The sequence below is a fragment of the Carassius carassius genome, chromosome 3 (assembly GCF_963082965.1).
Source record: "Carassius carassius chromosome 3, fCarCar2.1, whole genome shotgun sequence".
Lineage (NCBI taxonomy): Eukaryota > Metazoa > Chordata > Actinopteri > Cypriniformes > Cyprinidae > Carassius > Carassius carassius.
The window spans coordinates 10,657,851-10,684,235 of NC_081757.1; the positions used below are offsets into that span (position 1 = coordinate 10,657,851).

General features: G+C 42.7%; 1 protein-coding gene and 1 long non-coding RNA gene across 3 annotated transcripts in view; both read left to right on the plus strand.

Annotated features, from left to right (window-relative positions):
• The window catches only part of LOC132118923 (uncharacterized), a 350,882-nt gene that overhangs the window by 185,110 nt on the left and 139,387 nt on the right, over positions 1-26,385 (plus strand). The gene's annotated exons all lie outside the window — the stretch shown is intronic.
• Positions 1,296-18,144, plus strand: LOC132118783 (cytochrome P450 26B1-like). Its single transcript, XM_059528664.1, has 6 exons — positions 1,296-2,223; positions 9,620-9,844; positions 12,510-12,785; positions 12,904-13,059; positions 14,798-15,079; positions 16,094-18,144. Exons 1-6 carry the CDS (start codon positions 2,020-2,022, stop codon positions 16,484-16,486), a joined length of 1,536 nt encoding a protein of 511 aa, XP_059384647.1. The 5' UTR covers positions 1,296-2,019; the 3' UTR covers positions 16,487-18,144.

Consider the following 26,385-nt stretch of genomic DNA (forward strand, 5'->3'; position numbering starts at 1 on the left):
TCCTCTTCCTCTCTCATCCTGCGCATCAGCTGCGCGCCTCGGGAAGCAGACATCGATAGAGAGAGTGAGCGAAACAGCTGGAGCTCTGAGTTCTGGTCTGCAATGGTCGTCTCATATACTCAGAACAATTACATAACTGTCCTTGAGTGATTGTGATCAAAAGGTGACCGTAATTGAAACCACGTACCATCTGTAACAGATGACACCAGCACGAATAGGTCACTTTCATCGACACTCTCAGCACAAGGGGATTCATTTTACACGATAGATAGATAGATAGATAGATAGATAGATAGATAGATAGATAGATAGATAGATAGATAGATAGATAGATAGATAGATAGATAGATAGATAGATAGATAGATAGATAGATAGATAGATAGATAGATAGATAGATAGATAGATAGATAGATAGATGGATGTTTTAATAGTTCCCCCCACAATGTTTAAGTAACCTCAGAAGTTAGTCAGGACGCAAGTTCATATAGTGACGGTTGGCTACATCAGCACCGTGCGTTAAGTTCATTATTTAATCAGCAAAAATACTGAAATATTTATAACCTTATTACAGATGTTCACAATAAACCTTACTGATTTGATTAAAAAGACTTTTAATATGAGTTAACTGTGGGCGCCAAATAAAAGCTAGGGTTGCGTAAGACGCATCTTCTAATCATCATATTCGCGCCCCGAAAGTGTACCGTTTCAAAGAAATTCTTTTAAAAACTTGACCCCCTAAAGGTTACAGAAAGCCATTTCTGAAGAAAACAAAAACAAATAACGAATGAATGAGTCAATGAATGAATCACTGTGGCTGTGAATATTCACCGGACTAACGGCGCGCACTGCTGCTGTGCTGAACAGATGCGCATCTGAACAGTCAAGGCATTTGTTAGAAATTTCAAACAGATACTGAACCCACATGTCTATTGTGGTGTGTTACTGAGTCTAAGACAAGATAACACTGTTATAACATTACGTCTCATTTTTTTCCTGTGGTTTTTGAGCCATGCGGAGTAATCAAGGTAGCTCCGCGTGACAGCATCATTAAGCCCATCCGATTGTATCATATCCATATTCTGCGAGTGGCAGGTGATACTTTCCCGATCGTATGAAGCTTAAAGTATTGAAAGTCTCTCTCTCTCTTTGGGATCTTCTCCAGGTCCTGCACGCTCCAGCGCCCGGCCCGTTCACTTTTCACCCCGCCTCAGTTCTGTGGGGTGGGGTAAGGGGGGAGCCGCTTGCACCCTGGCCGAATGCCTCCTCACTGCCTCCGCTATATAAACACACATTGGAAGCTCGCTGTGCGACTCGAACTCACATTGAGAAACTGTATGTGAAGAGAGAGAGCTAGAGCGCAAGAGAGAGGTAGAGAGTGAAACTGCATCAGAAAACGGGCTAGCGAGACGCACTACACTCATCTGAAGATTTTTACTGCTCATAGGCATCAAACTTCGGAGGATTATTTCTTTCATTTATTTCTGCGTCTTCCTTATGACCATTATTTGATTTCAGTACATTTTAAAAGATTATATCGAGCTTTCCTCTAAGATGTTTTTTTAAATAACTGAAATTTTTTTTAATAACTTAAAGCTAATTTTTAAAGAAGAGTTTGGAATTTAGAACAACATTTCTAAATCAACTTTCAAGTTTGACAAGTTCATGCCAAATATACATTTAAAAAATTGAATCTAGAATTCACGGGAATATTGGAAAGCGATTTGCATAATTTAAAATGATATACAAACATTTAAGATCGCTTTCTAATAACCAGCATTCTGTTAATTAAACACTTCATTTTATTCATTTACTTTTCGTTACAAAACTTTGTTGCGTTGCCTTTTGGTAAGAGAGATTCTTTCTCAGTTATTTTTGCTTTTCAGAATAGGCTAATTGAAGCAGCAAATCATAGGCTATATATCTCATAAGTCACCTCATATACTCCCTAGAAGGCTTAACCACTGTAGTGCTCCTCACTCTAAAGAAATATCTGAGACAAGTCCCGGACCTTCACAGCGATGCTCTTCGAGAGTTTTGACCTTGTCTCGGCGCTGGCGACGCTGGCTGCGTGTTTAGTGTCCATGGCACTTCTTCTGGCCGTGTCCCAGCAACTCTGGCAGCTGAGATGGACCGCAACACGGGACAAGAGCTGCAAGCTGCCTATGCCCAAGGGCTCCATGGGGTTCCCCATCATTGGAGAAACATGCCACTGGTTCTTTCAGGTAAGCGCTCCATCTCCTTGTGTCTTTCCAAGTTTCTAGTCGCCTTGCTGTCGCACGCACACCGCTCCGGTGCGCGCGAGGCACCGCGGATTCCTGCGCTCACCAGTGCATATAGTCTCTCTGTAGGTAACTGGGTTGTTAAAGACACATCAAGAGTAGGATAACGTCTACTAATGCTTTTCGCACGTGTGCGCTCGAGCGTAATATTGCGCATTAAAAAGCACACAGCCTGCAGGTTAGTTATTCCCTCGTGTGCAATTTCATCCGTGCCATATTTCCATGGTGTTAATAAGCTGTCTGTCTTAGATAGCCTTCAGTTTTTGTTTCATACAGCCAGTTCTCAATCCACGTGGAACAACCTGTTTGCGGCTGCCAAGAAAGGCGCGCTCCGTTCCAGAAATATTGTAGTCCTTGGCTTCCAATGCGCGCGAGAACACAGCCACTGAGCGCCGGTTGTCAAAACGCACATAAACTCCTCTTGGCGCGCGGGGTGGGATTGATCGCAAGGGCAGGTAGTGTCGCGCTCTCATTGGGCTTCTGTGTAATTACGCGCGCCGGTTACTCTAGTCTAGACGAACCCGCGTGCTGTGAATGATGCCGTGCCGTTCTGTCATACCCAGACAGCGCGTGGTGCGCATACAGTACATTCAGGGAGTCTCTGTGCCGTCTTCCTTAATAAGTCAGAGAGGTTTGTGAACGCTCACTGTGACATGGCTGTTTTAGAACTTAGAAAATAAGGTGGTACATGAACTGAATTCAAATCAGCACAGCGGCCATTTGTGGTATTTAAAAAGTAGGTTATTACACCAACTGAAGCTGTAAAAAAGCATTCCATACAGTAAAAATCGCGAATAAATGTCTTAGGAATTCTTTCCATATTAAATCCATGGTGCGCATTAGCATGTCCCTGGACATTGGCTTGCAGTAGCTGGAGTGGGTTGCTTTCAACTGAGATTTTCAAAAGGGAGGAATGTCCTGGTCTGAGTGGTGTACAGATCAAATTCTCTGGTCAGGAATAGATTCTCCAAAGTTGCTGGAAATCCAGAAGAGAGTTTCCATGCAGTTGGCAGGCTCTCTAGAAAAACAAACAGGCTTGACTGCATCTCAGAGTTACATATTTAAAATCAATAGGATTTGGTCCGGTCCATTTGTGCCAAACTTGTGTCATTCCTTATTGCTACAGCTCAAGGCATGACTGCGAGGCGACTGAGAACTACTGTGCAAACATGCAGTTTGAAAAGTTGATCTCTCTCCTTCTTGTGCTTCTGAAAACATGTATTGCTTTTTATCAATCTGTGTACAAGACAACCCCTTAAATTGGTCGGTTAGCCCCTTTTGTGGTCCAAATCTCTCTCCTTAAGCCTCAGCGGAGCAGTAGTTGAATCCAAAAGTGGGTCAAATCTGTGATTGACATAGATTTATGGACTCAGAGGAGTGTAATGTTTTTTGCGTTTTCTTGCGGTGTGTCTGTCATTTTGAATTATGAAATTTCAATTGACCGCAAAACATATCTGGTCACAACTTTCTTTTTTTGTCCTCTTCTCAATGGTTCTCCAAGCTTTGCTGAAATATCCATATGGCGCATTAACTTAACTGTGTCTATGCCAGGGCCACTACTTTTGAGTTGTGTGATGATCAGTTATGGTGAGTTCAGACTAAACATTAATAATTCTTATTATATAAGCACAAATTCCTTTGCCATTGTAACAATAACTCCTCGATACTGCAGTTTCTCAGTACACAGGGAAAGCTGTCTAACAGGAGACCACAGTTCACCCACTGGGCAACCCTCCCTTACCTCTACCCCACGTCTCCACCTTGACCCAAATCGCTCCAGTCTGGGTGGCAATAAAGCTGCCTGCCGGGGGTGGAGGGGGTCGAAAACACATCCACACCCTGGGACAAAGACTACACGGTTTGGGGCTCTGATCAGAATTCCAGAGAGCATGGCCTATAGAGACCTGGGGGATTTAGGAACAGTCTTCCAGCATTCCCTCTCTCTCGCTTTCTGGCTTTCTCCTGGGGCTTGTCGGGATTAGTGAGCATGAAACGGGCATGACTGGCACCAGTGCAGTGTGGCCTCTTTTTCACCTCTGGAATGCACCAACAACCCCTCAAACAGCCTCTTGTCTTTAGGAACAGAGGCCGGGGGGTGAAAGCGAAGGGGGCTTGGCAGCAGTGGTGGGAGGAGGAGGAAGGTAGGGGGATAGAAAAGAGAAGAAAAGGGGGTCCCCGGGGTGAGCACTCACACTGCACTGAACAACCATAATCTCTCTCCACAAAGTGTTTCCAGGTCAAAGGGGAGCCTATTCTCTCAGCTCGGCCACATTTAGGTTCTTTGCGCTTGTCTGGGCTTTGGCGTTCGCTCAGCATTAAGCAAACCATTGCTCTCTGATGCCGATTGCTGATTCTCACTGTGTTACTCGAAATTCCCATACAGTATCTCCTTTCATTTCTCCAGAGCCATGTTCCCCCACGAACACCCAAGGGTGACTGATGGCCAAATAACGGGACCTCATTTCTTGTCTTTCTGCCTCTGCTCGCTTTCCCCCTCTCTCCTTGCAGAAATGGCGTCTATACCCCAATGGAGATGGGCCAACACACACATCCTGAGAGATTCCAACGGGCTATTTCAGTAAAGGAACATATTATCTTTATTTACGCTGAGACTGTGGGTCAGCGTACGGAGAACTCCTCCCGCGCCGTTACCTGCCGCTCTCAACCAATAAACACAGCAGCCCCTAGACTAAGCCATGCAGTCACACACACACACACACACACACACACACACACACACACACACACACACACACACACACACACACACACACACACACACACACACACATGCATATATACAGAAGGACCTGAGGACATGGATCAGAATAATGAGTAATACAAATAAAGAGCATGGAGCAGAACGATGTGCCAGGGAAAACTTGCTGTACACTTTTTAATTCCCGCCACTCCATCCATCTTTCTTTTCTTCTCGTCTTACTTTATGGCGGTCGTATGCTGAAGAAATACATTGAGGTGATTGAAATTGCATATTACAAATTTTTTTACCCCTCAGTCCCTCACATAGCACCCCATGTGTTCAGGTCAACTGTAGCTGATCTGAATAAATATAATTAAAAGTTTTTTTTTGTGATTTTAATAAAGAGGTCATTTGTATAACATTTCCACTGGCACACAAAGGCTACATTTATGTAGCGGGAGGCTCGACTGGTGTCCAATTTACACAGAAATTTGTATTTTTAGTCCTGCGCACTCTGTGTGGAATGAGCCAGTGGAAAAAAGCGGTCCTCTTTATTGCGCTCCCTTGTAAAATATCTGATAAATTTCTTTTCAAAATAAAAGAAACTATTGAGCGTGGCGAGTTAACCCTTTCACCTCCTGAGGCAGGCATGGTTTGTGCGAGGTCGAAGTGCATGTAACTGTACTGTAAACACATTTGATCCATTCATCTGTTTTGCCCATTTGTTGACTGAACTATTTCATTCTGATTCTAAGGCTTTAAATACGGCAAGTGACAGAAACTATGCAGCCACATGAGCTTCTGACACAGATGCTCTTTTCCCAAGAGCCCTGCGCACTTTATTGTCTTCAGGCAACATCTGACATGTGTTTTGCTGTCCAAATGAATTTGGAAAGCTTTTCTGTCTTATCGCTGAAGATCATCTATCCTCAACCTCTAACGGAGTTCTTGAACCCAGTCTGACTTCGCTCAAAGCAAACAGGGGTGTTATTTGATTGACAGATGATTTCACTTGGTTTTTAAGGGAATGCGCTCGGAGCAACGGTCACCATGACCATGCATGCGTGCAGAAGTGAATGGACGCACCGGCCGCATATGTGTCTGTGAGTGTATTTGACAGTGTGAGTGAGCTGCAGTTTATTACCTCATAGCTTTTCCAGGGTGTGTGGAGTTTTGTGCGTCAGTGACCCTTTTGGGTTTTTTGTTTTATTTTCGTTCTCTGCACGTCTGAGCTTCTGTGGCCTTGTGAAATGAGGGAGGACATTTCTCACCTTCTAGCCAAATGACATCTGCGCGGCCAAACCCAGTGTGTCTGTCTCCCCATTTTGCCTCACAACCTGTTCTGCTATTTCCAGCGCACCGAGTCACTTTTCTACAAAGTAGATTGTGACCATTCAAAAAATCCTAACCACATTTTCTTATGTGCACATCACTGTCAATAACCATCCTAATCACATTTTCTTATGCTCACCTCAATGTCAGTCACTTCTAAGATGGAAAACCATTGCCTTTTCTCTTCTTCTAGCACATCTTTTGCACTTTCCACTTGTACTACACAGGTCAGGTCTGGATCCTCTCTGGCTGCCCTTCTGTGTACACTTGTTTCAGAGGGAACTGTTGGCCCCTACATGTGTAAATACACACATGTAGATGTGAGAAATGTATATGTGTTTTTGGTGATGTAGTGTGTGACCATACATTGCATACTTTCACTACTCATAGAGAGGTGGAAAAAAGGCTCTGGCCTGGTAAGGATGACAGCATGTGGTGTTTAAAATGGATGTTCTTGTTCCCAGAATGATCAAACACACCAAGTTCACACAGGTTACACATGACGTCAAAACAGAAATCGTCTGAAGGGGAAATATGACAGAACAAAGACCATAAGCAAACATAATATAATACAAATTACAAGTTCACTTTTGCGTAAATGTGTTTATACATTGAAATCAACAGAGAGAAGTTAGAGAGTGCCCTTATGTTGGGCATGTGTGAAAGACGGCCTTGTCCCGGGTCTGTCAGGTTAAAACGGCTCCTTTCTCTCTCTCTCTCGTTCTGACTGGTCCCCCTGCTGAGAGGTGAGCACACACATACACATACACACAATCATCCATCATCACACACACTCAGTTCTCACCATGTGGTGAAAGATACTACATTTATTTTCCCCCACTTTCCCTGCATTGCTTTTGGATGTGTGTATGTATGTGGTTGTTCATGTCAGCATTACCTCTTGCCCTCACACTCACCTGATATGTGAAATCCTCAGTGTCTTTAAGTATAGACTGGCTGTGAGCTGGCCAATGAACATTTCTCTCACCCCACACACTGTTCACGCTGTGGCTGCATCCCCTGTATAACACCTGTTGAGGTGCCGGGATGCCATATTTCTGCTTGGCCATGGACAGGGTTCCTCTGGGGGAAACTTCGGTCATACTGATTTAGAAAAACAGTCTAAAAGTCATTCTTACTGACTAAACCTTGTCCAAATTGGTCAGTTATGATTCTAGAATCAGGAATTCTTTCACCTCCTTACAACAAGGAACCAAAAATGTTTGAATAAGACATAATCCCACCAAAACTGTAAAACACAAAACAGGCTTTTGCAGGAAAAATTGTGAAAACTGAGAAAGAAAAGTGTGAAAGTGTGAAATATGGTTTAAATTGTCCACCACTGCAGATTTTACAGCCATATTTTTTCCCCCACATGTTCTGCCAGTTATAGTTAAACTTTGGCAGATGAGAAAGTGAGACTTAATCTCCTTTTGTCTGACCTTGTCTAGCCTCGGTGTGCATACGTATATCTCGTTAGTCTGATCTCATAATCTTGCTATTTAATTAAGCCAATAATTTGTTATAGGATTTTAGGGGCCAAGGTGCCATGCGGGTCATAAGACATTTGCTAAGTCTTCAGACATCTCAGCTAGTCTCGAGCTAAGGTTTTCATTTATGGTCTCTGTCATTATGGAGGTGTTGGATGTGTCAGTCAGCCAAGGTCAAAGGTCAGAAGAGAGTAATCAAAATAGAGAACTAAAGCTTCCACTGACAGATGGTTTTACATGAAAAATTTAAATGCGATGCACTTCAGATTATGCCCGTACATTTACGCTTTTTAATGTTTGCCAACATATGTGCTAAAAGTTAAACGGCAAGGCATTATTCATGAACAGATCTGTTTATGTGTTTATGTGAGTTCTCAATTCTGAACATAAGCGATATTAAGCCAATCACCTAAGCCTTAAATGTCATAAAGCACTCTAAAAATAAATGTCAATGGTAAAACATCATTTATAATAAAATGAAATTAATACATGATTTAGCAGAACTTGCACTTGCTTCACATTTCAACTGAACACGCATTAACACACAGAAGCATGCATCATGTAGCATGCTAAGCTGAAATGTATTCACTAGTTTCTCTCAGCCAAACAGAAAAAAGACGTGCATGCTGCTAAATTTATCCTCGCAAATAAGAGTGTGAGTGTTGGAGTGTGCTCAATGAAACTGGTCACAAATTTTGGTAGGTGGGGGGGAGGGTAGCACGTGGAGAAAACAGCTCTACTGCCACTTCCTGCCATGGGGTCAGTACGTGTTTGTGAGGCTGAGAGGTTACAGGCCGTCTTTATGTGCTTAGCAGAGGTCTCGAGGGTTACAGGCAATTACTGTGTGTTATACGGAGCAACTCACTCCAGAGCTAAGAGTTTGTTTCATGTTCGGAAATTCTGCTCAGCGGAACTTGAATGTGCATGATGACTTGTATTGAACAAAATAATGCATTTAATTATGTCATGGCTATGGTTAAAGCACAGGCCATGATACACCATTCAAGTTCAGGTCTCCTGTCCTGAGAAATCCTGAAATGTATTTCTGTAACCCTTGAAAATCTCTTTTAGATCACTTTGCTTGTTCTCAAATAGTAGAGGTGAAGGGGTCAAAGTTTGCAGGATGTACTGGATTCCTTGCTGATTAGCCCTTTCAACCAATCTTTCACACAACACACCGACTTCTCAGAGCTAATGGCTGCGCTCATATACTCATTAGATCACTTCTCTCAGCGTGATCCCGAAGGCTAAACCTGAGCCTGTTCTTAGCTAAAGCTAACCCAATTGCATAAAGAATGCTGTGAACGGGACCCTTATGCCCTTACAATTCAAAAACAAACAAAGTGGGCTAATCCCACAAGGCTAACACCCTTCATTCCAAATACCTATTAGCCCTAACACCTCATTACATCTGTAATATTCAGACGGAAATTTCTTAACCTATAGTGTTGCGTTCAGTTTTATGGGTTCGTGTTAGGCAAAAGGTTAATAATGTGATTGAAACTACAAAGGTAATAATTCTGTTCAATTTACGGTTTGAAACCAACAGCTGTTGTGGCCAAAAAAAAAAAAAGGAAAAAAAGCAGTGTCAAAATATAAACAATATTGTATTATTTTAATTAAATGTCAATTAAAAGGTAATTAATTTATATATATATATATATATATATATATATATATATATATATATATATATATATATATATATATATATATATATATATATATATATATATATATATATATATATATACCATTTAATTCCTCTTATCTGCAACTAATGTGTTTACTTCTTGCACCTGGTTCTCTTTTTCAGGGCGCGGGTTTCCATGCGTCAAGGAGGCAGAAGTATGGGAACGTATTCAAGACTCATCTGCTCGGACGGCCGCTCATCCGGGTTACGGGGGCAGAGAATGTACGTAAGGTCCTGATGGGAGAGCACAGCCTGGTCACTGTGGACTGGCCCCAAAGCACCAGCACTCTACTGGGTCCCAACAGTCTGGCCAACTCTATAGGAGAAATCCACCGCAAAAGGAGAAAGGTAAGGTCCATGTACTCTCAAATGTAGATTTATTATGTGTGGTTTTGGTGTGCACCATTTCCCTGACTTGCCAGTGAAAGATGTTTTGAGTTTGTGGAAGGACAAAACCATAGATGGAGTGAAAGAAACAAGATAGAAGGTCAAATATAAAAAGGCTCTGCCATCCTTAAATCCAGATTTGGAGACAGATACCCACAATGCCTTGCTCCCCTGTGCACTATTGTTACACAGTGGAGGATTACGCTCAAAACTAGCTTCTCCTCAAATCCAATGCATTGTTCAGAGACAAAAAAAGCTTTTTTGTGGACCCTGGTTATCTTCAGTTCCTTAGAGGCTTGAGTTTCACCCCACACACCTGTTCCTTTGAGGGGTCAGTGGGGTGTAATCAGTCTGGTTAATCCTCCAGGTCCAGGGCCTCACACAAACCCCCTAATGACTGCTAATTAGTCAGCCAGCCTCAGACAGACAAAGACCGCCTTATGGACCCCCTTCAGCCTGGTTTCAGTGTCCTGCTCTTCGCACTAATGTCATAAATATATTTAAATTTATTCTTGAACTTGTCTGGAGGTGTACAGCAATGCACAGTCTATAATTTAGACTGGAAAGGTACAGTATGTTCATCAACACGGCCTCTGGGACGTCCCGTTCTTGGGGCGTTTAGGAAAGAAAAGAAGTTGTGTCTCTTTAAGGACCATTGCTATACATATACTGGAGAGATGCTGAATGCAAGCATTAGATCCAAACCTTGGGATGTAACTATATAAATTATATAATTTCCTAGATAAATTATTTTTTTTTTTAACTGGCTTTGTATTAATGGGACTTCAAAAGTTCTTTGATGTGCTGGTGATTAACAGGATGCACAACAGCTCATTGATGCATCTAAATCACAATTGTTGATTTGGTGAGGAGTTGAATTTATTAGGTTGGCCAGTAGAGGGCACAGGATCTTAATTCTGCACTCACCTGCCTACACAAAGTGCTCTTGCTCTGAATGAAGGATTTTGTTTTAGTCAGCGGGGGAGAGAGAGAGAAAAGAGAGAGCGAGAGAGAGAGAGATTTGAAAAGAAGAGAGAAGTGTAAAGAAAGTGAATGGTTTGGAGGAGAGAATAAAGAGGTCTTTACATTCTGGTCAAACCAGCAGCTTTGAGCAGTTTCATATAATTTAAGACATATGGAAATTATTAGGGTGGAGGAGTTTTAAAAGGCTGTGTGTGTATGTGTGTGGAAAGTGCAGTCACGTTTTGTAATGAAGACAGGCGGCTGTTTTTTTCCCAGTAGTGTTCAAAATCCTGTATAATAGGGACTGGCATTAGTGGAGCTTGACTGACGTCTGTCTAGTACGCAAAGACTCGCAAAAGGAAAATAGTAACCTTCAAAAAAAAATCCCAAACCAATAAGCAGTATAAATATGGTGTTGTATTGCATATATTAATTTATGGGTAGCAGCTAAGAGAGATGTCTGACTCAAACATGCTTGTAGCCACTCGTTTTTTCTCCACACATGTGAACCACTTTAACGTGCCAGAAAAGGATCCGATGTTAATGATGTAATAGAATGGACAGCTAACTGGTGGTTTTACGTACATGAAGAAGGACACGGAAAAAAAAGTGCAAATGGGTGTGAAATAAGCTTTTAATACCTAAATGATATACTAACAGCCAGTTGATCGTTAGAGTTAGAAATAAAGCGGGTCTGAGAAGAACAGCACAGAAAGGAGATACAAAGAAATGGGCCTTGGTGAGAGAGAAAGTCAGACGGAGAGACAGGAGGAGGACACACAAGTCTCCGCCCCCCTTCCCTTTACTACCTTTGGAAAAAAGCAGGGCGGAGACGAGGTGTTTGGAATGAGATGGCATATAAAAAGTGCTATTGTTAGTTGTGGGCACTGGAACATGGATGTTATTTCGCTAAACAAACCAGCACAACTGAGGTACATTAGAAATGCGCTGCCGCGGCCAGGAAAATCTTACCTTCGCCTTTCACCCTCACTGCTGAAGCAGAGGGAAATTCTCTCAGATATTCTAAGAGCGAGGTGGAGGTAGATGAGTGGCAGTCAAGAGTACAAGAAGGTCAAAAAAAGTGAGGACTTCAGAGTTAATGAGAATGTTCCACGCTTCAAAATATTAGACAAATAAGCTTGGCCTTTAGGTGTTGACTGTGGCTTCAGGATAATATTTTTGTGACATTTCTTTCCTGTAGAGCACAGAGGTGCTGGATTGTGATAGATGACGCAAGTCATGGGCCAGCTGCATTGTGGGAAGTGTAGTTCATCAATGCAGGCCTATAAGCCTGAATCAAAAACAAATATTTAGTATTTTTAGAACAGTGCAACTCTGTTTTCATGCAATATATGTGTAGATACAAACTCTTAAATAATATTGGATTGTCACATATCGGGTCAGGTTCATAAACATGCATGTATTTGGAAGCAGATGCCTCCTGTTGCTTTCTTAGGCCAGTCAGATAATGTCCTGGGCTCTTTGGTAAAATACATTGTTCTTATGAAGATAAAGTTTTGGGACTTGCAGCTATAAACTTATAAAACTCTCAGCTGATTGTAAAACTGTTTTTACATTTACATTTATGCTGTTTAAGTGGTTCTCTATTGGTGCAAACACCAGAGCACAGCAGACTGACTGCATTTTCACTTGTGTATCTCAGATCTTTGCTAAAGTCTTCAGTCATGAGGCTCTGGAGAGCTACCTGCCCAAGATCCAGCAGGTCATTCAGGAGACCCTGCGGGTGTGGAGCTCCAATCCTGACCCTATCAACGTTTATCGTGAGTCCCAGCGGCTCTCCTTCCATATGGCAGTGCGTGTGCTGCTGGGTTTCCGCGTCTCTGAAGAGGAGATGCACTGTCTTTTCCACACTTTCCAGGATTTTGTGGAGAACGTTTTTAGCCTTCCCATCGACCTGCCGTTTAGTGGCTATAGGAAGGTAAAATGTTAATATGTATTGTCTACATCACTTCACAATGGAGAAAGGGATTAGACCGTTTCTGTGCATTAAGAACGCAGTGGTAGATAAACTAATACAATTGTGTGTGTGTTTGCAGGGTATTCGTGCAAGAGACACACTCCAGAAATGCATAGAAAAAGCCATCAGAGAGAAACCACTCAACACCCAGGGGAAAGATTACACTGATGCTCTCGATGTGCTTCTAGAGAGCGCCAAGGAGAACAACACAGAGCTTACGATGCAGGAGCTCAAGGTGAGCGAAGCAGCTCTAATACAAAACATCTTTGTTCTAAAAACCATGTTCCAAAAGCTGCCTACATAGAGAACATTTTAAGCCCTCATACAGTATGTGCGCTTTGCTGTGTTAAAGCTATTCCAAACATCACTCACCAAATTTTGAAAAATCATGACAAAAAGTGTAAAAAGCTTTCAGTGAATCAGCTACTGTAAGGAGAAATGTTGATTATAAATGTACAGCATAATGATAGTAAAAGAATTATAATATATTGTTTCATCATGTTTTTTTTTTTGCTTATTAGTCTATCAGGTCATTAGCTTAGCAAAATGCTAATGTCAAACTCCACTGGAATCAAATGTGAGCATCTCTTGTGCACTTTGTGTGGTGTGTGAGTGACTGTTGTAGCATATGTAGGCTCTTTCAGATCACTCACTGAAGACAGTTTTCACTTCTTTTGGGATGCTATCTTAGAAGGCAGCTGACTAGGTAGGCAGTAGAAAGCAAGGCAATCTGTGTTAAAACACTACATGGCCATCTAGTCTGCATTATAGAGGAGTTCTTTCTCAGTCTTACAGAAATGGAGATATTTTATCATACATTTAAAAAAATATTAGTTTCAGCTGTATTTTGTGACGTCATCTCTATTTAATGCTGTACATTACACATTCGTAAAACTGGTCATGGTTTTCACCACACAGCCATCCTCCCAGTCTTTCTATGCTTATCCTTTTCTTTTCACCAGATGATTTTGTTTTCATTGTGAGGTCAAATTGTGATTACTTGATTACATATTAAAGCAAAAAACAGAAAGTCCACACTACGATATTGGGAGGCTTGCAGCGACTCTCTGGCTGCACACTTTACCCACTGACCGCGCTCTTTATTTCTATTCTCTCTCTCCTATTCAGTTCTCCCGTCCCATGCCCAAACCGGGATGACAGACATTTAATGACACAGATAATGTAGGCTCCATGTAGGCTATTGTTACCTGGTTATTCCACTCGGCTCAGAAGTTTCAGCTTTTTTTCTTTTGTAAGGTACATGCGTAGTCTCCTCAGACAGTGGCGGCAGGGGTGGCTCCCAGGCCTGTCAACACCAACTCACTGGCAAGCAGTTAAAATAGGGAGGGAGAGAGAAGAGAGAGAAAAGAAACCTGTGTAAGATGGCTGCCAAACCTCAAAGAAAAAAGAAGAGAGAAGGAAAGGAAAAAAGTAAAGAAGCTCCATCCTAATTTCAGAAAAAGTTAGATTGTGGTTAAGTAGCTAGACTAGAGACAACATAGCAACACTACTGTTCTGAAGTTTAGGGTCAAGTATTTAGTTATTTTTATTTTTTTAAATATATTTCACACAAATGCTGTTCTTTTAAACCTTCTATTCATAAAAGGATCTAAAGAAAATATTAAGTAACAGAACACTGATAATAAGAAATGTTTCTTGAACACCAGAGAAGCATATTAGAATGATTTCTAAAGGATAATGTGACACTGAAGACTGGAGTAATGATGCTGAAAATTAAGCTTCGCCACAGAATGAAATTACATTTTAAAATATGTTATTTTGCAATGTATCACCCAATTCAAGTGTCAATAGCATTTAAAAATGAATTACGACAGATACGAGTTTCTACAAAGTTTTATCACAGCAATCAAGCAACAATTCATCAGTAACAGTTGTCAACATGGCAGACTTTTAGTGTCAGATATCTAGGACTATGTATCATTAAACCACAAACCTTTTTGTTTCTCCTGCAGGAGTCCACTATTGAGCTGATCTTCGCTGCTTTTGCCACAACAGCCAGCGCCAGCACGTCTCTGATCATGCAGCTGCTGCGGCACCCTGCGGTGCTGGAGAAGCTGCGTGAGGAGCTGCGGAGTTGTGGCCTGCTGCATGACGGCTGTCTGTGCCAGGGTGAACTGCGACTGGAAAGCATCATTAGCCTTAAGTACCTGGACTGCGTGATCAAAGAGGTCCTGCGTCTGTTTGCCCCCGTGTCCGGAGGTTACCGCATTGCCACGCAGACCTTTGAGCTGGATGTGAGTTGTTGAAGATCTGCAGCTACTAAAATCATTTACTCACCTTCATGTTGTTCCAAACAAGTATGATGTACTTTTTTTTCTGTGAGAAACATATTAAAATGGTCTATGGGGAAAAAAGGTATCTATACAAGTCAGTGGGTTTCCAGTTGGATCACAGTGTTCATAAAAATATCATAGAAAAAAGAAAGTCATACAGGTTTGGAAAGACTTGATGATGAGTAGATGATGTTGGAATTATCTTTTGTTTTGTTAACTATGTTTTTATTGTTTTGTATTGTTGTTAATGTGAATGCTTACCTGTTTTATTCTAATAACCAGTATTATTTATATATTATTTTATCATATTACTAACCGGGATTTTTCATAGATTTTTCATAAACTGAGTTTTTCCTTCTTCCTTTTAAAAAAAAATCTTGGTCTACATTAAAATGCAAGCGCATGCTATGATGCACTGTCAAAAGCATGCCAAGCCAACAGGTGGCGATATAATCTAAACTATAAAGCCATGTAGGCCAATCAGAAACCTGAAAAAGTTTCAAGTAGGCGGAGATAACAGCGCTGGCTCCGACATCACAAGCCAAAAACGAAGTTTTCGCTGTTTCCGCCATTTTTCTGAGTTTTTGAAAATCTTCACCTGGCAGGTGTTTTCAAAAATGTTCGGTTTCAGTGACCTGGCGCTGCGTTTGTGTGTGGACGAATGGCCAAACCACATAGAAGAAGCTTTGGTTTTAAAAATAACCATGTTCGTGTGGACAGGGCCTAAGTCGCTTCGGATTTCAGATTTCCTATTAGCTATAATTAAACATTTATTTTAGTTTCAGTTTTAGTACTTCACTTTAAAACTTGTTTTATTTCAGTTAGTTGCCAACATTTCCAATTTTCATAGATTTCCTTTCCATCAAATTTTTACATTTGATATTCTTTTTATATTCTGTATTGTTTATATTATATTTTGATAGTTTTAGTTAACAATAACAACACTTCTAACTTCTCTTTTTGTCCGTCACTCAGGGTGTACAGGTACCCAAAGGTTGGAGTGTCATGTACAGCATCCGTGACACCCACGACACCTCAGCTGTGTTCAAGGACGTGGAGGCCTTCGATCCAGACCGGTTCAGTCCAGAGCGAAACGAGGATCGCGAGGGCCGCTTCCACTACCTGCCCTTCGGTGGTGGTGTTCGCTCCTGCCTCGGCAAGCAGCTGGCCAGTCTCTTCCTCAAACTCCTGGCTGTGGAGCTCGCGGGAGGGAGTCGCTTCGAACTGGCCACGCGGACATTCCCGCGCTTGATTTCGGTCCCCGTGGTGCACCCCACCGATGGCCTCCGTGTAAAATTCTTCGGCCTCGACTCCAACCAGAACCAGATCATGGCCAAGTCGAACAAGATGCTGGATGCCACCGTGTGACGGACTTCATACCTTGAGCAGTCACTTTAAGTTGAAAAGACTCTCATTTGCCAAAAATGTATAGTCTATCATTTGTAAAGAAGTATATCATAAATATATAAATTTAACTGAACGTATTTCTACATCAGGAGAGCACAAGAGGAAGGTTTCAGAAAAGAAGAGGTGAAAGGGACAGTCATATAAGCCGATGAAGATGTCACAGGGTCTTGAGATGAGAAGTTTTTGTGTGCCGTGGATGCTGAATTCATGTATATGTATATACAGTGTGTGTCATTTTTTGTGTGTGTGTTGGAATACGTGTTTTTTCTTGTGTGCCTGTGTGCGTTCATGGACAGGTTGTTTTTTAGCTAAGGTATTAGAGTTAGAGTAGGCAGTGTAAACTAGAATGAATGGGAGGATTGTGTAATTTACTCAGGTGTGTTAGCAGTACAGAAGGAGCTTTCAGACTAACCCAGTACTTTTTATACACGCTCTGTACATAAGTGACAATTCATAATATTCTTTTTAAGAGAGCGTGAAAAAGAGGTGAGAGATGAAGAGATATATGTAGACAGAGACTATAAGAGAAAAGTAACCTGTGCAGGCTCTCAAAACAAGCTATAGAGGGAATGAGGGACTCATTCCTGTTGCAAATGATATATTTGATGAAACAAGACATGTATGAAAAAAAATCAAGTCAACTGTCGTATATGCTGCTTTGAGGGATGCTTTTTATTTATATGATGGAGCAGAGTGCCACCTGACCTCTGCAAAGAGGAAGGCTTCTCTTTTTTTTCTGCTGCTCCACATCAGTATACGAAGAAATTATACTGAACATACAGTAGATGATGGTGGAACTGATTGGACAATCATCATTCAGTAACTCTATATACCACCAATCAGGAGAGTTTTCTGGAGACGCCTCTGAAGGGACTTTAAAGGCGGTTGGGTGAGAGGCACTAGGACTCAGCAACCTGAGGAGGGTTCTTCCCTCACTTTCTCTACAGGACTTTTCTTTGATAAAATATGCCACTGATCTTTTTTATGAATTAATGTCTGCTGCTTTCAGTGTACCATTTTCTAACAGAGAGTAGATTGCTACACCTTCAGCTACAGTACAGTTTTGCTATTTCTAAGCAAATGTTGTGAGAGCAAGAGGGATTTCACCTATTAGAAAGCCATTGGTAAAGCATATTTGCATTGTCTAATATCCTAATATTCTTGCTATTAATATTATTATTGTAATAAATCTTATTTTAAGTGCTATTTTTGTTATATTTCAGAATAGAGTTCTAGTATAATTAAAGTCTGTTGGTAAATACTGTTCTATTTAGAATGATATGGATTTCATTTATACTGTATTGTACACAGTGTTTAAATGTTAATATGGTTTTCTGGTATTGTAATAATTATAATTTTTGGTTATCATTATTATCATCATTGCATTTAGTTAATATTAATAAACAGAAGCACTTGCGAGGTATGTTTATTTTGACTACATGTTCTGTTCTTTTGTTGATTGTTGAGTTTGTCTGTACATATATTTTATTCCCTTTTACAAATCCACATTTCACGTAGTACAAATATGAATGTTTCCCCCCCTCCTTTTTGTTACAGTGATTCTTAAATGTACTTCGTAATTTTATAAACCCTTGTAATAAACTATAATGTGAAAATCAGTCGTTTGGTCCTAATTCTTCTGGCATCATTCTGCTTAACAACATTAACAGCTTCCTTTGCCACTTAGACTCAAGGGTATCTGGATGTGTTTGAACATGATTTTCTAAAATTATGGTTAAATATTTTAATTGTTAACCACATGCAAGTCTGTTATACATCACCTAGGAACCACAGGACAGCCCTTTGATGGTTTGCAGTTATGTTCTGCGAGGGAAAAAGGAGAAAGCTGATCTCTTTGATGTTTGCTCTTTTTGATTTGTTGACTCTTTATGTTCAGACCTTTGTGTTTGTATATTATACAGTAAATATACAGTAAAGTAACAATATACATGGTTGAACTGACCGTGTACAACCTTAAGTTTTCAACCAATACTTACAGTAGTGATATGGAGACACACATGCACACTGCCGACAATTCAACAAACAACAGCTTTATTCAATCGACGCCAGATGTGTTGACCAGCACTCCCTTCAAAGAGTTGCCTTAGCAGACAAACAACCATCCTGTTCTCATGTTCTCATTTTTGCTTTGGAGTCTTGCTCATTCATTTATGGCTTTCTTTGTTTTTCAATAATTATTGCATGCTGTTTAGTTATTAAAATCATCCAAGCATGCCCTAACAGCATTCTGGAAGTTGTGTCAATTAAATGTGACTAGCGATACTCGGCAAAATGATAATGCCTTAATCGCAATATGTCTTTCATAAGGACTTTCACAGATTTTCTTTGAATAGACCTTAATAAATGTTTAATGTTATTGATCCATAAGTGAAAGCAGAATAACTTAGGGGAGAACCATCCTGATAACCTGGACCACAAGAAAGCTTATCTATGCTCTCTGGTTTCATATATATATATATATATATATATATATATATATATATATATATATATATATATGATAGATAGATAAAAAGAAGGATAGAATTTCATGTTTTTATGTGTAATTTAATGTTACTTGACATTTCTTTATAATTATTTGTGCAATTTATTAGCAATTGCTGTGTCAAATTTTGTTGATGCAGATTTCGTAGACCACTCTCCTTGCCAGGTTCTGTATGATGGGACCTGTTAAGGAACTATATGCTATATGCCATCTTACCTTAATATTCATTTCCCCACCATTCCCTTTTCTACAAATATCTATGTGACTCCACTTAGCCTCTTTGTCTTATCTGCCCTGATGCAGAACAATGGATTCCTTTCAGTTTTCCACCCCCCTTTTCCCAACCCTCTCAGGAATCCTCATTTCCAACCACAATGTCTGTGAGTGTGCCTGGGAGCAGATATTTGGAAGACATGGAGATGCTTCCAGGATTCTTCGGCCTTCTTATTGTTCTCAGTGGAGAAGAGTCTGAGAAGAGTGGAGAAGAGTCACTACTGAGACTGCTCTGAGCTAGCCATCGCTCCTCTCCACAACATTCTTGATGAGCACTCAGATGTTTCCATTTCCATCTGCCATTTAAGTCTTGCTGAACGGACTCAAAAATCCAAGGACATGCAATTGGTTTCAACAAGCAGATTTGGATTACATTTGGGAACAAAAGGCTGTGACATTTGGAAAAGCACATGTCTGATGTTCACACAGACGCTGAGCAGATTTATGTTTCAAATGCTGACCGGATCATTTTGTTAACTGCTTGACATTTTTTTTAACTGCAGATGACAGAGGAATTATTGTAATTAAGTTGACCTTTGTATGTTCTAAGTATTATACACATTTTATAATCTTATAACCTTATGGTTATATACAGGTGCTGGTCATATAATTAGAATATCATCAAAAAATGTATTTATTTCATTAATTCCATTCAAAAAGTGAAACTTATGTATGTATGTATATTATATGTATGTATATTATATTCATTCATTACATACAGACTGATATATTTCAGATGTTTATTTCTTTTAATTTTGATGATTATAACTGACAACTAAGAAAAATCCCAGATTCATTATCTCAGAAAATTAGAATATTGTGAAAAGGTTCAATATTGAAGACACCTGGTACCACACTCTAATCAGCTAATTAACTCAAAACACCTGCAAAGGCCTTTAAATGGTCTCTCAGTCTAGTTCTGTAGGCTACACAATCATGGGGAAGACTGCTGACTTGACAGTTGTCCAAAAGACGACCACTGACACCTTGCACAAGGAGGGCAAGACACAAAAGGTCATTGCAAAAGAGACTGGCTGTTCACATAGCTTTGTGTCCAAGCACATTAATAGAGAGGCGAAGGGAAGGAAAAGATGTGGTAGAAAAGAAAGTGTACAAGCAATAGGGATAATCGCACCCTGGAGAGGATTGTGAAGCAAAACCCATTCAAAAATGTGGGGGAGATTCACAAAGAGTAGACTGCAGCTGGAGTCAGTGCTTCAAGAACCACTATGCACAGACGTATGCAAGACATGGGTTTCGCATTCGCATTCCTTGTGTCAAGCCCCTCTTGAACAACAGACAGCGTCAGAAGACAAAAAGGACTGGACTGCTGCTGAGTGGTCCAAAGTTATGTTCTCTGATGAAAGTAAATTTTGCATTTCCTTTGGAAATCAGGGTCCCAGAGTCTGGAGGAAGAGAGGAGAGGCACACAATCCACGTTGCTTGAGGTCCAGTGTAAAGTTTCCACAGTCAGTGATGGTTTGGGGTGCCATGTCATCTGCTGGTGTTGGTCCACTCTGTTTTCTGAGGTCCAAGGTCAATGCAGCCATATACCAGGAAGTTTTAGAGCACTTCATGCTTCCTGCTGCTGACCAACTTTATGGAGATGCAGATTTCATTTTCCTACAGGACGTGGCATCTGCACACAGTGTCAAAGCTACCAGTACCTGGTTTAACGACCATGGTATTTCTGTTCTTAATTGGCCAGCAAACTCGCCTGACCTTAACCCCATAAAAAGTCTATGGGGTATTGTGAAGAGGAAGATGCAATATGCCAGACCCAAGAATGCAGAAGACACTGAAGGCCACTATCAGAGCAACCTGGGCTCTCATAACACCTGAGCAGTGCCACAGACTGATCGACTCCATGCCACGCCGCATTGCTGCAGTAATTCAGGCAAAAGGAGTCCCAACTAAGTATTGAGTGCTGTACATGCTCATACTTTTCATGTTCATACTTTACAGTTGGCCAAGATTTCTAAAAATCATTTCTTTGTATTGGTCTTAAGTAATATTCTAATTTTCTGAGAAACTGAATTTGGGATTTTCATTAGTTGTCAGTTATAATCATGAAAATTAAAAGAAATAAACATTTGAAATATATCAGTCTGTGTGTAATGAATTAATATAATATACGAGTTTCACTTTTTGAATGGAAGTAGTGAAATAAATCAACTTTTTGATGATATTCTAAGAGTTTTGGCATCAAACTCTAGATGACGCAGTCCGATAGGTCTAGCTCAATCTTGAATATTGAGCATTCCGCCAAGACCAAATACATTAAAGTGCGCCTATTTTGCCTTTTCAAATATTACCTTTCATGCAGTGTGTCATGTAGTTGTATGTAAATATAAACTATCTGCAAAGATGTGAAGCCAACAGTGCACGATAAATATAGTTCCTTTTCAGGAACTCGAGCTGCGTCGAAACGCTTTTGGGGAACGTCCCTGACGAGACCGACTCTGAATATCGTGTGCAATCAGTCCATCGGAAAGGCGTGACGTCACGGGCGGGGTGACGTAGCGACCAGGAAGCTATAAAAGCACGTGCCGTGCAGCTGGCTTCAGCTTCGAATCTGTCAGCAAGCGCTCTGTGTGTGCATGTCAAAGTCTGTCCTGTTGGTCCTATTTATTGTTGTCTGTCCCTTAGCCATTAAAAGATCGCTAAAACAGCTCAATATGCCAAAACAAAAGCAAAAGACCTAACATATGAAGGGCGATTCCAAGCCACGTTATAGATTGTGTGTTCCTCCCTGCCCTCGCTACATTACGAGTGGGGATACACACAGTTTGTGCGTGGCTTGCCTGGGATCGAAGCATGCTGAGTCGGCTCTCGAGGGGGCCGACTGCCCGCATTGTGAACGAATGCCAATGCGGACGCTTCGATCCTGCAGGGCTCTCTTCGAGAAGTGAGCCTTCGCAAGCGTTCATCGCGATGCCGGTTCCGCTTTCGCCGAGGCGAAGCCGCGCCGGCATTCGTTGGGTTCGCAGATCGATCTGCTGGAAGGTATGGAGACGGGCACGTCCTTATCTCCTACCGTTCCCACCAGATCTGCCTGATTCCGGGGTTTGGAAGCCCGAGCTTCGGCTCTTCCCCCCGAGCGTCGGGCTTGACGCTCTGCCTTTCTTTCTCCGAGGAGATTGACACGGAGGGCGTCGGCGAGCTTGTAGTTGCACAAACAAAGTTGCATAAGCACAGTATAAAACAAACAGTGTCATTACGGGCAGCGTAAGTGAGCAGCTATTTAATCTCCGACGGGATTAATATTGTTTGTGTGACTAAGCTATTCGCGCGCTGTCGAGGCAACGCGTGTATTACATCATTTTCAGTTTTGATGTGAATTTTTCCATACCCGACCGCGTGTCTGGTTATTTTAACTCCATTTAATAAGCAGGAGTTGGTTCTATCACTTCAATGTGTACTTTATCACAATCTAGACCGTGTTTACTTGTCTGATTGTTTGATTATTTTTAAATTCTGAGGAATATGACTCTGAGAAGTCAATATATCACTATATGTGTACTTTATCACAATCTAGACCGTGTTTACTTGTCTGATTGTTTGATTTCACTAAATTCTGAGGAATTTGGATTGCATTAGATTCTGAGGAATCTAATGACTGTTATCTAACTTCGAGAAGTTCAATATATCACTTCAATGTGTATTGTATCACAATCCAGACCGTATTTACTTGTCTGATTGTTTGATTTCATTAAATTCTGAGGAATGTAATGACAGATATTTGACTCATGAAGTTAGATGTACTGGAGGGACTGCTGGGCTACAAACAGTCACGACTACAGAGGGCAGCCCCTACTGGGGTAGAGCGGTGTCCACCTCATTACACGGTGCCCGTCTCACCTCAGTGCCCTCGGGAGGTGGGTCTGCCAACCCTGCCGGAGTTTCAGGGTGCAGCGGCCTCCAGCGAGCACTACTCAGTTATTTCCGCCTGTGAGCGTAGCGGAGCTGGGATGCTCGCCTCCCCTTCGGGGGCCTCTTATTTCAGAGATCAGTCTCGAGAGACTGATTCCCGTAGTACATTAGCTAGCAGCGTGGAAACTACTGCCAATGTATCTCAATGGGTCCTGCGCACAGTGGAAAGACAATAGTCGGCCTCCTGCAGGCTCTGGTTATGGAACAAGAAGTGAATACCCTATTAAGGAAGGAGGCCATCGAGGTGGTCCCTCCTCTAGACAGGGAATCCGGATTTTACAGCCGGTATTTCATAGTTCCAAAGAAGGATGGGGGGTTGCGTCCGATCTTAGACTTGCGTCTCCTGAACCGCTCAGTTATGTCACTGAAGTTCAAGATGCTCACTGTCAAACAGATTGTAGCTCAAATCAGATCCGAGGACTGGTTTGTCACAATAGATCTCAAGACGCATACTTCCATATCCATCCTTCCACAACACAGGAAGTTTCTGAGGTTCGCTTTTGGGGGCAAAGCCTACCAATACTGAGTACTTCCCTTTGGCCTCGCACTCTCACCCCGCACGTTCACGAAATGTGTAGATGCGGCTCTGGTATCCCTCCGTATGCAGGGCATCCGCATTCTGAACTATATCGACGATTGGTTGATTCTAGCTCAATCAGAGCAGATGGCGGTTCGACATCGAGATGTCGTCCTCGCACACATGGGGGAGCTGGGTTTGAGACTAAACGCCAAGAAGAGTGTACTTTCTCCAGTTCAGAGAACCACCTATCTAGGCACGCTTGTCTCCTGCTCGGATCGAGTCGATCCTCACATCAGTCGAGAGAGTCAAAGAAGGCCAGTCACTCACTGTCAAACAATTTCAGAGATTGTTAGGGCTGATGGCAGCTGCGTCCAACGTGATACCGTTTGGCCTGCTGCACATGAGACCCCTACAGTGGTGGCTCAAGTCCAAGGGCTTTTCCCCGAGGGGAAATCCACTTCGAGTTATCAAGGTCACGCGGCGGTGCCTTCGTGCCTTAGACATGTGGAGGAAACCTTGGTTCTTGAATCAGGGCCCGGTGCTGGGAGTTCCTTGTCGCCGTGTAACGCTAGCGACAGATGCGTCCCTCACCGGTCGGGGTGCGGTCATGAGTGGCCACCCTGCCCGCGGTCTGTGGAGTGGTCGCCATCTAACATGGCACATCAATTGCCTAGAGATACTAGCGGTCTATCGAGCATTGAAATATTTCCTCCCAGACCTGAGAGGTCACCATGTGTTGGTGCGCACCGACAACACATCAGTGGTCTCTTATATCAATCACCAGGGGGGTCTGTGTTCGCGCCCCTTGTACAAGCTGGCACACCAGATCCTTCTGTGGTCCCAGGGCAAACTCCTCTCGATCAGAGCAGTGTATATTCCTGGGAGATTGAATGTGGGAGCAGACATACTGTCGAGACAGGGGCCGAGGCCCGGGGAATGGATGCTTCACCCCGAGGTGGTGAAGCAAATATGGAGAGTATTTGGCACAGCCCAGGTGGACCTCTTTGCGACTCAGGAGACATCGCAATGTCCCCTCTGGTTCTCTCTAGTTCATCCAGCTCCTCTGGGACTGGACGCTATGGCACAGACCTGGCCGAGGCTTCGTCTGTACGCTTTTCCCCCTATCGCTCTGCTCCCGGGAGTTCTGGCGAGAGTACGCCAGGACGGGGCCCATCTACTACTAGTAGCCCCGTTCTGGCCGGGCCGAGTATGGTTCTCAGATCTAGTCTCGCTCCTCGACGGCTCTCTGTGGGAGATACCGATCAGGACAGACCTACTCTCACAGGCGCAGGGCACGATAATTCACCCTCGCCCGGAGTTGTGGAAGCTGTGGGTGTGGCCCCTGAGGGGGCACAGCTGTTAGCAGCTGGTCTCTCAACCGAGGTTGTTGAGACCCTACTCCAATCCAGAGCTCCCTCTACGAGGAAACTGTACGCCCTGAAGTGGAAGCTCTTCACTTCATGGTGCAGAGACTGCCAGCTTGACCCAGCAGACTGCCCAGTTGGTACAGTTCTGGAGTTTTTACAAGCCAGGCTCTCTGCGGGGTTATCCCACTCCACCTTAAAGGTTTACGTGGCGGCCATAGCTGCTTTCCACGTCCCTTTCAATGGTCAGTCAGTGGGTAGACACCCCCTAGTTACACGTTTCCTCCGCGGTGCGCTGAGGCTGAGACCTCCAGTACGATCCCGTGTTCCCCCCTGGGATTTGGTTGTGGTTCTAGAGGCTCTTTGTAAAGCTCCATTCGAGCCAATACAAGATATCTCAGATAGACATCTGACACTTAAAACTGCCCTGTTACTGGCAATCACCTCACTAAAGAGAGTTGGAGATCTTCAGGCCCTTTCGGTGGCCCCTACCTACTTAGACTTTGCCCCTGGTATGGCCAAAGCATTCTTATACCCTCGAGCGGGTTACGTTCCGAAGGTTCCCTCTGTTGCACCACAACCTATCGTACTGCAGGCCTTCTGTCCTCCTCCCTTTCGGGAGCCAGACCAAGAGAAGCTAAACTGTATGTGTCCAGTGCGAGCACTGGACGCATACGTCCACAGAGCTGCCCTGTGGAGAAAATCAGACCAATTGCTTGTTTGCTATGGTCCTTCTAACAAGGGTTCTCCTGCCACCAAGCAGACCCCTTAGTCGTTGGATAGTCGAGGCTATCAACGTCTCCTATGAGTCCTCTGGTCTTCCCCCTCCTTTGGGGACCAAGGCTCACTCTACTCGGAGTATGGCGGCCTCCAAGGCCTTCTCAGCAGGTGTGTCCCTCTTGGACATCTGCAACGCTGCGGGGTGGTCCACGCCCTCCACATTTGTCCGATTTTACGATCTTGACATGCGAGCCACGCCGGGCTCTTCTGTTCTCTCCTCTTAGCTGTGCTCTTTTGACTACACACTAGGCAGGGATTTGGAAGTCTGGCAGTGTGGGCACATCGTTCCCCAAAAGCGTTTCGACGCAGCTCGAGTTCCTGAAAAGGAACGTCTCAAGGTTACGTATGTAACCCTAGTTCCTTGAAGGAACGAGACGCTGCGTCACAGAGCCATACTCCCAGCACCCCTGCCGGCACTTGCTTCCCTACTCGAAGCTGAAGCCAGCTGCACGGCACGTGCTTTTATAGCTTCCTGGTCGCTACG